This window comes from Coregonus lavaretus (genome assembly GCF_964263955.1).
Source record: "Coregonus lavaretus genome assembly, chromosome: 10".
Lineage (NCBI taxonomy): Eukaryota > Metazoa > Chordata > Actinopteri > Salmoniformes > Salmonidae > Coregonus > Coregonus lavaretus.
The window spans coordinates 21,716,818-21,732,629 of NC_139997.1; the positions used below are offsets into that span (position 1 = coordinate 21,716,818).

Below are 15,812 nucleotides of genomic sequence, written 5' to 3' on the forward strand. Positions count from 1 at the left end.
GAAGTGGTTGAACTTCTTGAAGAAGACCATGATACGTTTAATCAAAGGTGTGCTGAACTGGAACAAAAGCCAGCTCTCTAGGACCAGAGTTGCCTATTACTCCTGCTGAAGCAATTACCTGTAAACAAACACACACACACAAACTGTAATGCTTCCCTGGTTCCTTCTTTGAGCTCTGGGTGTGTGTCCGTGTGACCTATCCAGGTGTGGTGTGTGCAGTCGGAAGAGCAGCAGTACCTGAACTGGACAGTGGACAGTGGGACCCACAGTCTGGAAATAACCCCTCTGTACCCAGGGAAACAGTACTGGGTCCGGGTGGCAACGGTCAACGGAGCTGGCGTCGGTGTGCAGAGTGACCCCCATAGAGTGGTCATAGGTCAGTGACAACATGCAACGGCTATCTATATGGTCAACAGAACACCACAAGGTTATGAAACCTTACATAAAACAATACTTCTATAGTAGCTTAGTGCAATTTGCAGTCCAGTTAATGCAAAGCATCAATATGGTTTGAAAGGTTTGAAGGTGAAGATGTGTAGCCACATGCAGGCCCATTCTGATCTTTTGCTCCATTATTGGCAAAAGATCTGATCTAATTGGTTAAAGGCCCAGTGCTGTCAGTTTATTAGGTACACCACCCCATTCACGAAGATAGTTAGCTCCTACAGACGGTGAGTCACAGGGCCGTGACTTGCTATATAAAGCAGGCAGACGGGCATCGAGGCATTCAGTTACTGTTCGATTGAACGTTAGAATGGGCAAAACGAGTGACCTAAGCGACTCTGAGTGTGGTATGATCGTCGGTGCCAGGTGCGCCAGTTCCAGTATCTTAGAAATGGCCGGCCTCCTGGGTTTTTTACGCACAACAGTGTGTAGGGTTTACTGAGAATGGTGCAACAAACAAAAGACATCCAGTCATCGGAGTCCTGTGGGCAAAAACAGCTAGTTGATGAGAGGTCGAAGGAGAATGGCAAGAATCGTTCAAGCTAACAGGTGGGCCACAAACAGACAAATAACGACTCAGTACAGTGGTGTGCAGAACGGCAGGTGTCCACATACTTTTGGTCATGTAGCGCTACATGACCAGAAGTATGTGGACACCTGTTTGTCCAATATCTCATTCCAAAGTCATGGGCATTAATATGGAGTTGGTCCCCCTTTGCTGCTATAACAGCCTCCACTCTTCTGGGAAGGCTTACCACTCCAGCTGACACTTGGTATTGCGCATGGTGATCTTAGGCTTGTGTGTGGCTGCTCGGCCATGGAAACCCATTTCATGAAGCTCCCGACAAACAGTTCTTGCTTCCAGGGGCAGTTTGGAACACTGTAGTCAGTGTTGCAACCGAGGACAGACAAGTTTTACGCGCTACACGCATCAGCACTCTGTGGTCCCCTTCTGTGAGCTGGTGTGGCCTACCACTTCATGGCTGAGCCGTTGTTGCTCCTAGACGTTTCCACTTCACAATAACAGCACTTACAGTTGACCGGGGCAGCTATAGCAGAGCAGAAATTTGACGAACTGACTTGTTGGAAAGGTGGCATCCTATGACGGTGCCACGTTGAATGTCACTGAATGTCCATTGATCATCCTTGAGATGTTTCTACAACTGGATTGGAGTCCACCTGTGGAAAATTCAATTGATTGGACATGATTTGGAAAGGCACACAACTGTCTATATAAGGTCCCACAGTTGACAGTGCATGTCAGAGCAAAAACCAAGCCATGAGGTCGAAGGAATTGTCCGTAGAGCTCCAAGACAGGATTGTGTCGAGGCACAGATCTGGGGAAGGGTACCAAAAAATGTCTGCAGCATTGAAGGTCCCCAAGAACACAGTGGCCTCCATCATTCTTAAATGGAAGAAGTTTGGAACCACCAAGAATCTTCTTAGAGCTGGCCGCCCAGCCAAACTGAGCAATCGGGGGAGAAGGGCCTTTGTCAGGGAGGTGACCAAGAACCCGATGGTCACTCTGACAGAGCTCCAGAGTTCCTCTGTGGAGATGGGAGAACCTTCCAGAAGGACAACCAACTCTGCAGCACTCCACCAATCAGGCCTTTATGGTAGAGTGGCCAGACGGAAGCCACTTCTCAGTAAAAGGCACATGACAGCCCACTTGGAGTTTGCCAAAAGGCACCTAAAGGACTCTCAGACCATGAGAAACAAGATTCTCTGGTCTGATGAAACCAAGATTGAACTCTTTGCCCTGAATGTCAAGCGTCACTTCTGGAGGAAACCTGGCACCATCCCTACGGTGAAGCATGGTGGTGACAGCATCATGCTGTGGGGATGTCTTTCACCTGCAGTTTCTGGGAGACTAGTCAGGATCAAGGGAAAGATCAACGGAGCAAACTATAGAGATATCCTTGATGAAAACCTGCTCCAGAGCGCTCAGGACCTCAGACTGTGGGCGAAGGTTCACCTTCCAACAGGACAACGACCCTAAGTACACAGCCAAGACAACGTAGGAGTGGCTTCGGGACAAGTTTCTGAATGTCCTTGAGTGGCCCAGCCAGAGCCCGTACTTGAACCCGATCGAACATCTCTGGAGAGACCTGAAAATAGCTGTGCAGCGACGCTCCCCATCCAACCTGACAGAGCTTGACAGGATCTGCAGAGAAGAATGGGAGAAAAGTACAGGTGTGCCAAGCTTGTAGCGTCATACCCAAGAAGACTCAAGGTTGTGATCGCTGCCAAAGGTGCAAAGCTGTCATCAAAGCAAAAGGTGGCTACTTTGAACACTTTTTTGGTTACTACATGATTCCATATGTGTTATTTCATAGTTTTGATGTCTTCACTATTATTCTACAATGTAAGAAATAATAAAAATAAAGAAAAACCCGGGAATGAGTAGGTGTTCTAAAACTTTTGACCAGTAGAGTGTGTGTGTGTGTGTGTGTGTGTGTGTGTGTGTATACACACACACACACACACACGCGCGCGCACACAGAGTGCACAAAACATTAGGAACACCTGCTTTTTCCATGACATAGACTGACCAGGTGAATACAGGTGAAAGCTATGATCCCTTATTGATGTCACCTGTTAAATCCACTTCAATCAGTGTAGATGAAGGGGAGAAGATGGGTTAAATAAGGAGTTTTAAGCCTTGAGACATGGATTGTGTATGTGTGCCATGCAGAGGGTGAATGGGCAAGACAAAAGATTTAAGTGCCTTTGAATGGGGTATGGTAGTTGGTGGCAGGCGCACCATTTTCAGTGTGTCAAGAACTGCAACGCTGTTTTTCTTAACAGTTTCCCGTGTGTATCAAGAATGGTCCACCACCCGAAGGACATTCAGCCAACTTGACACAACTGTGGGAAGCATTGGAGTCAACATGGGCCAGCATCCCTGTGGAATGCTTTCAACACCTTGTAGAGTCCATGCCCGGACGAATTGAGGGCAAAAGGGGGTGCAACTGAATAGTAGGAAGGTGTTCCTAATGTTTTGTACACTCTGTATATATATACCAACATTGATCATCAAGTGTTTCTCTCTATCATGTTCTGGCTTTGCATTATTCTCTCTCTCTCTCTCTCTCTCTCTCTCTCTCTCTCTCTCTCTCTCTCTCTCTCTCTCTCTCTCTCTCTCTCTCTCTCTCTCTCTCTCTCTCTCTCTCTCTCTCTCTCTCTCTCTCTCTCTCTCTCTCTCTCTCTCTCTCTCTCTCTCTCTCTGTCTCTGTCTCTGTCTCTGTCTCTGTCTCTGTCTCTGTCTCTGTCTCTGTCTCTGTGTCTCACTCACTCACTGACTGTGTTTTAATTTGTCTGTCTTGTTTTTGTCTTTCCCGTCCCTCTCTATTCCAGACTCTCAGAGGTCCGGAGCCCCCCAGTCGGACAGCCCCAGTCGGGTCCTCAATCAGGTCCTGGCCGTGCTGAGGGGCCAGGTGTTCATTGGGACCGTTGGCGCCCTCCTGTGGTGCATCCTGGTGGTGACGGCCGTCTGCCTGTATCGCCGCCACACCCAGCCTGGCGACCACCTGGGACAATGCCATATCAAGGCTAAAGGTCTGTCTGGGCAGGAAGTGGGGGCTAGCTTATATGTTGTATCTTTAGCATAGTATTAGCTTGGCATAGGATATTTGGAGCATGGATATGTCATGCTACGCTAATCCACTGTGCCATTATGGGTACATAATTACCGTTAGCAACTAATCAGGTTTTTTATTTAACTAAAACGAGAGGTTCTGGCTATTTGATGTGTAACTAGAGGTTTCACCCTCATAGGGTTGTATTGTAGCGGGCATGCTGTTAATTCCATATGTTGATTTGGACTCATCATTCAAGGTCAAATGCTATATAATAAATTATATCAAGGACTCTTTAGCATTGTAGTGTTGAATGACCGAATTAACATGACCATCTCCAGTGTTCCTGTATAAGGTGTGTTCCCTCATTGGGAAATCAACAAGACTATAAAATGACTATGACTCTGGGTTTTGCAGGTTTGTACAGGTTGGCCAGTGAGGACCTCATCATAAAACACAGGTAGGTGGAAGACAAACAGTGTGGCTCATTGACAATGTCACTACCTTTTTGTTTTGTTAAACACGGAATGGACAAAACATTAGGAACACTCTTTCCCTGACATAGACTGACCAGGTGAATCCATGTGAAAGCTATATATCCCTTATTGATGTCACTTGTTAAATCCACTTCAATCATTGTAGACGAAGGGGAGGAGACAGGTTAAATCAGGATTATTTCAGCCTTGAGACAATTGAGACATGGATTGTGTTTGTGTGCCATTCAGAGGGTGAATGGGCAAGACAAAGATTTAAGTGCCTTTGAGCGGGGTATGGTAGCAGGTGCCAGGCGCAGCTGTTTGAGTGTGTCAAGAACTGCAACACTGCTGGGTTTTTTACGCTCAACAGTTCCCTGTGTATCAAGAATGGTCCACCACCCAAAGGACATCCAGACAACTTGACAACTGTGGGAAGCATTGGCGTCAACATGGGCCAGCATCCCTGTGGAACGCTTTTGACACCTTGTAGAGCCCATGCCTCAACAAATTGAGGCTGTTCTGAGGGCAAAAAGGGGTGCAACTCAATATTAGGAAGGTATTCCTAATGTTTTGTACACTCGGTGTATGCTCATGTGTAATATGATCTGATCCACTGTATGTGTCTCCTAGTTTTGCCATTTTAACCATACCCATTACATGAGATTGATTGATTGACTGACTGGCTGGGCTCCCTGCCTGTGCCATTAAACCCCTACAACTCATCCAGAACGCTGCAGCCCGTCTGGTGTTCAACCTTCCCAAGTTCTCTCACGTCACCCCGCTCCTCCGCACACTCCACTGGCTTCCAGTTGAAGCTCGCATCTGCTACAAGACAATGGTGCTTGCCTACGGAGCTGTGAGGGGAACGGCACCTCCGTACCTTCAGGCTCTGATCAGTCCATACACCCAACCAAGGGCATTGCGTTCATCCACCTCTGGCCTGCTGGCCCCCCTACCTCTGCGCAAGCACAGTTCCCGCTCAGCCCAGTCAAAACTGTTCGCTGCTCTGGCACCCCAATGATGGAACAAGCTCCCTCACGACGCCAGGACAGCGGAGTCACTCACCACCTTCCGGAGACACTTGAAACCCCACCTCTTTAAGGAATACCTGGGATAGGATAAAGTAATCCTTCTACCCCCCCTTACCCCACCCCCCAAAAATATATATAATAATAATAATAATAATAATAATAATAATAATTGTAAAGTGGTTGTCCCACTGGCTATCATAAGGTGAATGCACCAATTTGTAAGTCGCTCTGGATAAGAGCGTCTGCTAAATGACGAAAATGTAAAATGTAATGGCTGACTGACTGACTGTGATTGATTGATTGATCTGTGTCTCTGCAGAATGGCAGCCCCAGACTCTCCGTGGATCTCGGGTGTGTGGAGACCGGCCCAGAGTGACGAGAAGTACCAGGGACTGTGGGCTCAGAGCCAGGAGAACCCCGGCTTCAGGAAGACCAGTGAGTTCTGCTTTAAAGCTAGCCTAAAATCAGTTCCTCCTACCGCAGTTCTTACTGTGACCAGTATGAGCTGGATAACAAAGACTGGTCCTGGACCAGTTGATAATGCAACTCAATAGCTCTGGTGGCTAACATTGCTTTTTAGGTCTGAGGCTATTCATCATGGAAGCAACTACGTCTGCTATTCATCATGGAAGCTCAGTACCTCTGCTACGTAAACAATACACTTGATCCATTCTGCCTCAGAATTTCTCCAATCTTAGATCGATAGATATAATTTATTTGACAACTTAAAAATACAATTCCAGCCTCACAAGTGGATGCATAGCATTTAACATTCACACAAGTGGAAACAAGCATTTTAAAATCCACACAAGTGGATGCACAACATTTAACATCATCATGTGGAACAAATAGTGGTCCTCTTCTTATTCCCAGTGTTGCCCATCACAGCCAAGAAGGACCCCGGCTCTCTGGACGCGGCTGTCCCCATTGTGCCCGACAACTGCGGTGTCTACGGGGCGTTTTACGTGGACCTGATGGGTAACAGCCTCAAGACCTTCAACAGCCCTGCCCGATGCCCCAAGCGGCCCCACTGCCACACCTCCTCCTCCTCGCAGCACGGCGCAGAGACGGTGCGCATCTCCCAGCCCACCACAGTTGTCAAGACCACGCTGGTCCAGGATGGCCAGGCATTGCCATGGAAACAGGCCTTGCCCTCGCAGCCCAAGATGGGCGTGCTCAAGGAGTCGTGGGAAAATAATTACAAGCGAGGTGATTGTCAATATGGTGTCCTCCTTGCATGGTTTTGATGTCCTTGCTATTGGTGAACGTTGATCTGTAGTTACTTTTGAGTCACAGACATTGTCTCCTTTCCCAGATTGCCATGCGGTGAGCAGTGCCCCCTTGGTGTCGTCCAGGAGCCAGGCGCTGGCTGTGAGGGGAGTGCCTTACGAACAGAGGCTCAGCCACCTCACACCAGGTACTGTACTGTACTGTCATCTTATACCACTCAGACCATGAAGGATTTTAATGCTCAGGAACAATTAACCAGCGCATTCACTGCCCCCCAGGGTGTTTAGGGCGGCAGGTAGCTTAGTGTATAAGAGCGTTGTGCCAGTAACCGAAAGGTCGCTGGTTCTAATCCCCGAGCCGACTAGGTGAAAAATCTGTCGATGTCCCCTTGAGCAAGGTACTTAATCCTAATTGCTCCTGTAAGTCGCTCTGGATAAGACCGTCTGCTAAATGACTAAAAATGTAAATGTAAAAATGTTTACCTTTTTGTTCTACCCCTTATTGATCTAATCAAGGGCTTCGTGATTAGTTATCTTAAATATGGTGTGTTAGTGCTGGGCTAGAACAAATATGTGCACCCCTGGGGGTTTCCCCAGGAATGGATGGTTTAGACAGTGGTGGAAAAAGTACCCAATTGTCATACTTAAGTAAAAGTAAAGATACCTTAATAGAAAATGACTCAAGTAAAAGTGAAAGTCACCCAGTAAAATCGTACTTGAGTAAAAGTCTAAAAGTATTTGGTTTTAAATATACTTAAGTATCAAAAGTAAATGTAATTGCTAAAATATACTTCAGTTTCAAAAGTAAAAGTATAAATAATTTCAAATTCCTTATATTAAGCAAACCAGACTGCACCATTTTCTTGTTTTTTAAATTTACGGATAGCCAGGGGCACTCTCCAACACTCACACTGTTTAGTGAGTCCGCCAGATCAGAGGCAATAGGGATGAACAGGGATGTTATCTTGATAAGTGTGTGAATTAGACCTGCTAAGCATTCAAAATGTAACAAGTATTTTTGGGTGTCAGGGAAAATGTATGGAGTAAAAAGTACATAATTTTCTTTAGGAATGTAGTGAAGTAAAATTTGTCAAAAATATAAATAGTATAGTAAAGTACAGCTACCCAAAAAAACTACTAAGTAGTACTTTCAAGTATTGTTACACCACTGGGTACAGACCCACTGTCCTTGACAATATTGTTTTTGTTGTTGTTGTGTTGACCTTGGTGCCTGTGTGTATTTTTCCTCCAGGTGGGCACTCTGAGTGCTTCAAGCCCCTGGCGTTGCCCCGCTTCCTGCACTACTCTGCCTCACTGCACCTGGTAGACATGCTGCCCCCTCTGCCCATAGACGACACCGCTGACACACACAGCCTCACCTCAGAGGAAGGGTGAGGAACTTCCTGTTGAATACTTCCTGACACCAATTTATCCGTAGCTTCTCCCATTCCCCACTCTCTAATGAGCCACTGCGCTCCACTTCCCTCCATTTCCTTGGCCATTATAGTAAAACCCTATGGCCTGAAGTGGTTTCCTGTCTACTGCTGGAGAAAATGATTGTACTTCCTCCCTGCTCTTAGCCATGATGACAGGGCCTTGACACGGCTCAGAGAACGGCAACCAACACCCAGCCATCAAATGCCAATTTACTTGCCCATGAATGACATGTAACCACAGTTTAAACAAAGGAAACTGCTAAATTCTAGTTATGGTATGACTATTCTCCTGCAAGGAATACCACTTTTGTTAGAAAGAAAATTGGAATATCTTGTAATTATAGTACATTTAGGCAACTAAGCGTGACGAACGTACGGAGACAGATCCACTGTCCCCCTCCCCGATTTCGTCGTGGGGGACAATAATATTAGCTGCTGTATTATCAAGCTAATATTTTGGCTTAAAGGCCCACTCTGTGATATAGCCATTTTGTTAATTAATTAATGATACAGCAATTGATTCTTGAAGAATATCACTTATAAATGTCTCATGAATTTATTTTTCATTATTGGATCTGACCCTTTTTTATCACATCTAGGTCCAGCAGGTCCACTAAGCTGACAGTAGATGTCAGGTCTCTCCAGTCTGTGTGTGCTGCGTCTGGTCACCGTGCCCCCCCCACCAACACTAACACCAACACCACTGGCTGCCCCTCCTACAGCTGCCTGTCCACTGCCTCCTACTGCATGTCATTGGACGAGGAACAGGACGCAACGATGACCTCACAGGATGTCACCCAGTACCTGGAGCGCAGCCCCAAGGCCGAGAAACACATGTAGGGTTGCCATGGAAACCTAGGGGTGGCGACTAGGGAAGGGCGAGAGGGTTACTGTCAGAGTCTACTACGTCGATTGATAAGGGCTTTTAAACTTAGACAACCAAAAATGTTGTCAGTAATATTTAATCTTTGACTTGTAATAATTGTGTTATTTTACTACAGTATTGCTTTACAGGTGTCAGTGTTGTTAGTTTTTACTTTATTCACCTCTTACCTTACCTAACTTCCTGTTTCCAGCACCACGTTGGAGAATCCTCCCGCCTCCTCCCTGTCCCGTCCCTTTACTCCCACTCCCACCCTGGGCTATATCAATGGGCCCCTCCCCTCCGACCAACTGGAGGACGGGATGACTGACGAACAGGAGCCAATGGGCTTCCGACGGGCCCGGTTTCAGAGCACGCCCTCGTCGCTCTGCAGCGAATGGGAGGGTTCGCTGTTGAACGGCTGGGGCTCGGTGTCAGAGGGCAACATGGCGAACAGCACCCGCACCAGCCTCAGCTCGTCGGATGTCTCATTCATGAACGACGCCAACTTTGCCCGGGTGCTTGCCACCGTGGCCGCCGAGTCCATGAGTGGAGCCTCCTTCTCAGGCAAGAATACTGGATAAACATGATTAAAACGTTAATGATAGGTCCTCTGCATGTTTTAATATGGTTGCACAAATGTAGCCAATCATCATACTTTAGACAGGTTATTCAAATAGGTTATTCCTTGAGATTGAGATGTCTTCCACCAATTGGCACTAGATGGTGCACTATTACAAGACGATCCTTAAATGGTGCCTTGAAGTCAGATTTACATCAGACATTCAATGTGATTCCACTAGCCTCTATAGTTTGGTCATCATATATCTGGATGGATGTGTCAGGCTACATCAGGGTTAGGTATTATTCATGAATTTAACATTGTCCATAGTATTTAACAAAGAACAAACATTTTACAACTCATAAATGGAATTACAGTGTATTCCCTCGAGTAGCGGGTAGTGAAATGGAATTGACCACACAATCAGGTGTCACCAGTTTTCATTTGTGTAGCTTATTGGCATGCTCTGTATCCATTGGGGATGTAGCCTAACCTAGATTTAAGCAGTGCTCTTGTATTCGAGGATGCATAGATGTGGGAATTGTCAGTGCTTGTGTGGCCCCTGAAACTGACCTATGGGACATATAGATGTGATTGAGGTGAGAGTGTATCTCACAGACACACACAGTGTAAAGAGAGAAAGTGTGTGTGTGTGTGTGTCCGTGCGTGCGTGTGTTGGGCAGGGGTTAACTCAGGATTTAGGGGTGGCAATGGGTGATTACTTAAGACCTCTCAGCAAATTAAAGGACTGTCACTTGATCAATCACTCTGTCCTTTTTCCAAATGTGCAGACGGCCGATTCAACTTTACTCGATTTGCCCAATTGTAAACAAATAAAAAACTAACAAAAAAAACTAGATGCCCGTGCATTAATTTAGTTAACATAATTTAAAAATCCCCATCAAAATCTGTCTAAGCTAGAGATATCAGTTTTTTTGTATGCTGCGTCTCAATCCACTGCATCTGCCTATGTCGGCCTTCAGCATCTGCGGTGGAAGGTAGCAGAGCTACAGCGCTGTTTGTCAGACCAGGAGATATCCTGAAAATTGGTCTCAAGAAAACATCTGTAGCATCCAAACGGTTGGGGCTACAAACTATTATGACACCAAACACGATGGTGTTCTCCGTTTTGCTCTACGACCCCCACAAGTGTCACGGGACTTGTCTGATGGTAACCTGGTACCAGTTTTAAAAAAGGAATGGAAATATGGAAGTAGTTTTGTGCCATAATATATATTTCCTTAGATTTCTTATATCTCCTAGATATAGGACATGCATTTCAAAACCTTATTCCTTATGATGTGTTTTGTCTGTTTTGCCATATACAGTATCTCACAAAAGTGAGCACACCCCTCACATTTTTGTAAATATTTGAGTATATCTTTTCATGTGACAACACTGAAGAAATGACACTTTGCTACAATGTAAAGTAGTGAGTGTACAGCTTGTATAACAGTGTAAATTTGCTGTCCCCTCAAAATAAAACAACACACAGCCATTAATGTCTAAACCGCTGGCAACAAAAGTGAGTACACCCCTAAGTGAAAATGTCCAAATTGGGCCCAAAGTGTCAATATTTTGTGTGGCCACCATCATTTTCCAGCACTGCCTTAACCCTCTTGGGCATGGAGTTCACCAGAGCTTCACAGGTTGCCACTGGAGTCCTCTTCCACTCCTCCATGACGACATCATGGAGCTGGTGGATGTTAGAGACCTTGCACTCCTCCACCTTCCGTTTGAGGATGCCCCACAGATGCTCAATAGGGTTTAGGTCTGGAGACATGCTTGGCCAGTCCATCACCTTTACCCTCAGCTTCTTTAGCAAGGCAGTGGACGTCTTGGAGGTGTGTTTGGGGTCGTTATCATGTTGGAATACTGCCCTGCGGCCCAGTCTCTGAAGGGAGGGGATCATGCTCTGCTTCAGTATGTCACAGTACATGTTGGCATTCATGGTTCCCTCAATGAACTGTAGCTCCCCAGTGCCGGCAGCACTCATGCAGCCCCAGACCATGACACTCCCACCACCATGCTTGACTGTAGGCAAGACATACTTGTCTTTGTACTCCTCACCTGGTTGCCGCCAAACACGCTTGACACCATCTGAACCAAATAAATGTGTCTTGGTCTCATTAGACCACAGGACATGGTTCCAGTAATCCATGTCCTTAGTCTTCAGCAAACTGTTTGCGTGCTTTCTTGTGCATCATCTTTAGAGGAGGCTTCCTTCTGGGATGACAGCCATGCAGATCAATTTGATGCAGTGTGCGGCGTATGGTCTGAGCACTGACAGGTTGACCCCCCACCCCTTCAACCTCTGCAGCAATGCTGGCAGCACTCATACGTCTAAATACGTTCCCAAATACAACCTCTGGATATGACGCTGAGCACGTGCACTCAACTTCTTTGGTTGACCATGGCGAGGCCTGTTCTGAGTGGAACCTGTCCTGTTAAACCGCTGTATGGTCTTGGCCATCGTGCTGCAGCTCTGTTTCAGGGTCTTGGCAATCTTCTTATAGCCCAGGCCATCTTTATGTAGAGCAACAATTCTTTTTTTCAGAGAGTTCTTTGCCATGAGGTGCCATGTTGAACTTCCAGTGACCAGTATGAGGGAGTGTGAGAGCGATGACACCAAATTTAACACACCTGCTCCCCATTCACACCTGAGACCTTTTAACACTAACGAGTCACATGACACCGGGGAGGGAAAATGGCTAATTGGGCCCAATTTGGACATTTTCACTTAGGGGTGTACTCACTTTTGTTGCCAGCGGTTTAGACATTAATGGCTGTGTGTTGAGTTATTTTGAGGGGACAGCAAATTTACACTGTTATACAAGCTGTACACTCACTACTTTACATTGTAGCAAAGTGTCATTTCTTCAGTGTTGTCACATGAAAAGATACACTCAAATATTTAGAAAAATGTGAGGGGTGTACTCACTTTTGTGAGATACTGTATGAATGTGTTATTCAATGCGCCCAATTCTGATATTTATTTTCTCTAATTGGTCTTTTGACCAATCAGATCAGCGCAAAAAAAAAACAATTAGTGGAAAAGTATCGAAATTGGGCTGCCTGTGTAAACGCAGCCATATTTGTTTATTATTCCTCTCTAATCAGGGACAAATTTAGACCTGGGACACCAGGGCTGCATTTACACAGGCAGCCCAATTCTGACCTTTTTTCAATATATTGTTATTTTGACCAATCACATCAGATATTTTTGAGAGCTGATCTGGTTGGTCAAAAGACTGGACTGTCTGTGTAAAGCAGCCCAGGTGGATGCAATTCATTGTCAGGTAGAACAGAAAACCAGCAGGCTCTGGATCTCGTAGGGTAATATTTGGATAACCCTGCCCTATATAGTGCACTACTTTTGATCAGGGCTCATAGGGCTCTGGTTGAAAGTAGTGTACTATGTAGGTCAGGGTTCTCTGACTGGCGGCCTGCGGGTGGTTTTATTTGTCCCCCCAAGTTATCTGAGCAAAAAATAAATACAAAATGCATTTTATTTATTTTTTACATTTTTGGACATAAGACTGTAAAAACACCAGGAAATCAGCTCCAAGTGATTTAAATTTGGGAAATCTGTACCCAAGCATTCCCATGCATAATAGAAAGACACATGATCGTATACAAAAGTAAGCACGGTTTGAAATGATTATGTTTTAGTAAAATATTATATCTGTTTGGGCTTCTTGCGCTCAATTTGCAGTCTACTCATTATTTGTAATTATGTTTCGGCCCCCCGAACCATCCGCTTAAGAAAAATTCGGCCCGCGGCTGAGTCTAGTTGATGATCCCTGATGTAGGGAATAGGGTGTCATTTAGGACAAATTCATTTTCCTCTTTAATTACTGGCCAAGGGGACACTTCATTGGCAGGGGGATCATTCATCTGTTTTTTTTACTGTTGATATGGTACAAAGAGGCAATCTCTGGCACTGTAAAAATGTGTCCCTTCTCTTACATCTCTTATCATGACGTCAGTTGTCGTATCATATCTCTCTGTGTCATGATGTCAATTGTCATATATCTCTTTGTATCATGGTGTCATATATCTAATGTATTTTGTAATATACAGTATTTCTCTATCATGGTGTCATGTATCTGTGTGTGTGTTAACTCTAGTTGTGTTCTCCTGTCTCCTCTCCAGACTTCTCTCCCCCGGCGTCGCCCCTCAGTGCCCTGTTCCCTCCAGCTCGAGGGGAAGGAGGGGACTGTTTCGGGGAGCTGGACCCCATGCCCATTTGGGACTGGAGCACAGCTTGGGTGGAGGAGATGGAGGCGCAGTACCGTGCCCAGTACCCCTCCCAGGCAGCAGCAACCCCCGCATGCGACACCTGGGGGCGTTGCCGTGATGACCTTCACCATGACAACCGCCGAGCCACCGAAGGGAGTAGGGGCAAATGACAAGGGGGGGTGAGGACGACCCCACAGCGATGATCCGTTTGATTATGATGATTTTTGGTCAAATCCATTTCAATGCCAAGACATTAATTGAATTTACTCTTGATTTGTTAAGTACGAAAGCATGAGAAAAAACTATTACATTTCGACATGGGTTTCATTGATGATTTTTTAAGTGGTCTTTTTCTGTGAGTGCTTTACAAGTCATCAGTAGAAGTGTAACTGGGGTTGAAATGACCATTCAATGTCTCCTGTCCAGACCACTATTGGGTACCTGAACTAGGTTTCCCACAATACCTCAGGGCATGGAAATAGAATTCCTAGAATGGACATCTTCTATGGTGTCTCTATGGTGTGTCCTCTGTTTTGTGTTCTCCATATGACCTGGTTTGGGCTTTCCAAGAGTTGAACCGCAGCCTCAAAACAACTAAAAAAAATTTTCCGTCTAAATTCTGTCAAGTCATGTCATAGGTTGTTCCAAAACAAATATTTGGAGAGTGTTATGCTTTTAGTGGCACTGCTACTCTACTACAGCGCTATTTTTGTCTTCCAGAATCTTCCAAGCCTGGTTAAAACAGACTGAATGGTGAGCGCAGCGTTCAGTTGGGTTTAATATTAATTACAGCATATTGAAAACGGCAGGAGCGAATTTGTACATACCATTGACTGATCATTTATTTGCAATAGAATGTAAATATATGCGACAGATTTTATTTAATGAACCATGAACACTGTGACTTTCCAACCCATTTTCTGCCTCTTTTCTTTTCATCATACTTTGTTCACACAAGACAGTATTATAACGTTTTTTATTATTATTAAATGTGCTTTTGTCTCTATTTTTTTTATGAGCACTAAACATTTGTTGTTTGACTAGAATTTGGAAGATTTAGTTATGTTCTGTTTCAGATTTTGTTTAATTTCTCTTCCTTTTAACATGAAACTTAACATTGAGGGCTGAATCATCAACTTCAGATGTGTGTGCATGACTAAACTTTTTCGCAAATCTCCCTTTGACATCAATGCATGACTTGTGTAAATGTCCTATGTGTCTGAAGTTAGGATTTGGCCCTATGTACCTGCTGAAATGTGTACGTTGAGCAATAAGTAGAATATGTTTTTCACATGCTGTAAAGGTCTGGACTAATATGTCTCACCTGAGATGAGGAATAATTATTCCTTTTATATAAATGTTCATGCATTACTTAATAATATTATTTGAAGCTTAACTAACCCAATGTCTTCTATTGTGGCCTTATTGATAATAAAACATATAAGTCTCAGTCTGGTAAATTCTTAGTCATGAATGCTAAAGTAGCAGTGGCTATTAGCCTAGGTACCTTTCCTGAGTGTTTCATCCTTGTCTTGCCAAACTTGCCCATTGTTTGGTAAGACAACCACCATTTTCCTAAAGCAAAAACAGACCAAGCTAAATTATTGATATTTTGAGACTACTAATCTCATTCTGTGGCTCAGGATGATCTCCTGATACTTTTTTGATACCAACTCGTATCTAACTCCAATTACAGTGGGGGAAAAAAGTATTTAGTCAGCCACCAATTGTGCAAGTTCTCCCACTTAAAAAGATGAGAGAGGCCTGTAATTTTCATCATAGGTACACGTCAACTATGACAGACAAAATGAAAAAAAAAAATCCTGAAAATCACATTGTAGGATTTTTTATGAATTTATTTGCAAATTATGGTGGAAAATAAGTATTTCGTCAATAACAAAAGTTTCTCAATACTTTGTTATATACCCTTTGTTGGCAATGACACAGGTCAA

The 15,812-nt window shown here is 44.7% G+C and overlaps 1 protein-coding gene across 1 annotated transcript in view; it reads left to right on the forward strand.

Moving 5' to 3' along the window:
• The window catches only part of LOC311135856 (roundabout homolog 4-like), a gene marked incomplete at its 5' end in the record, with an annotated part of 31,685 nt that extends 16,374 nt beyond the window's left edge, over positions 1–15,311 (forward strand). Inside the window, 10 exons of the mRNA XM_084169879.1 lie at positions 205–376; positions 3,802–4,002; positions 4,440–4,482; positions 5,849–5,964; positions 6,403–6,738; positions 6,845–6,946; positions 8,011–8,149; positions 8,794–9,030; positions 9,271–9,623; positions 13,774–15,311. Coding sequence (XP_084026005.1) covers positions 205–376; positions 3,802–4,002; positions 4,440–4,482; positions 5,849–5,964; positions 6,403–6,738; positions 6,845–6,946; positions 8,011–8,149; positions 8,794–9,030; positions 9,271–9,623; positions 13,774–14,030 — 1,956 coding nt within the window. The 3' untranslated portion in view covers positions 14,031–15,311. The remainder of the gene's footprint in view (positions 1–204; positions 377–3,801; positions 4,003–4,439; positions 4,483–5,848; positions 5,965–6,402; positions 6,739–6,844; positions 6,947–8,010; positions 8,150–8,793; positions 9,031–9,270; positions 9,624–13,773) is intronic.
• Between the last annotated feature and the right edge of the window lie 501 nt (positions 15,312–15,812).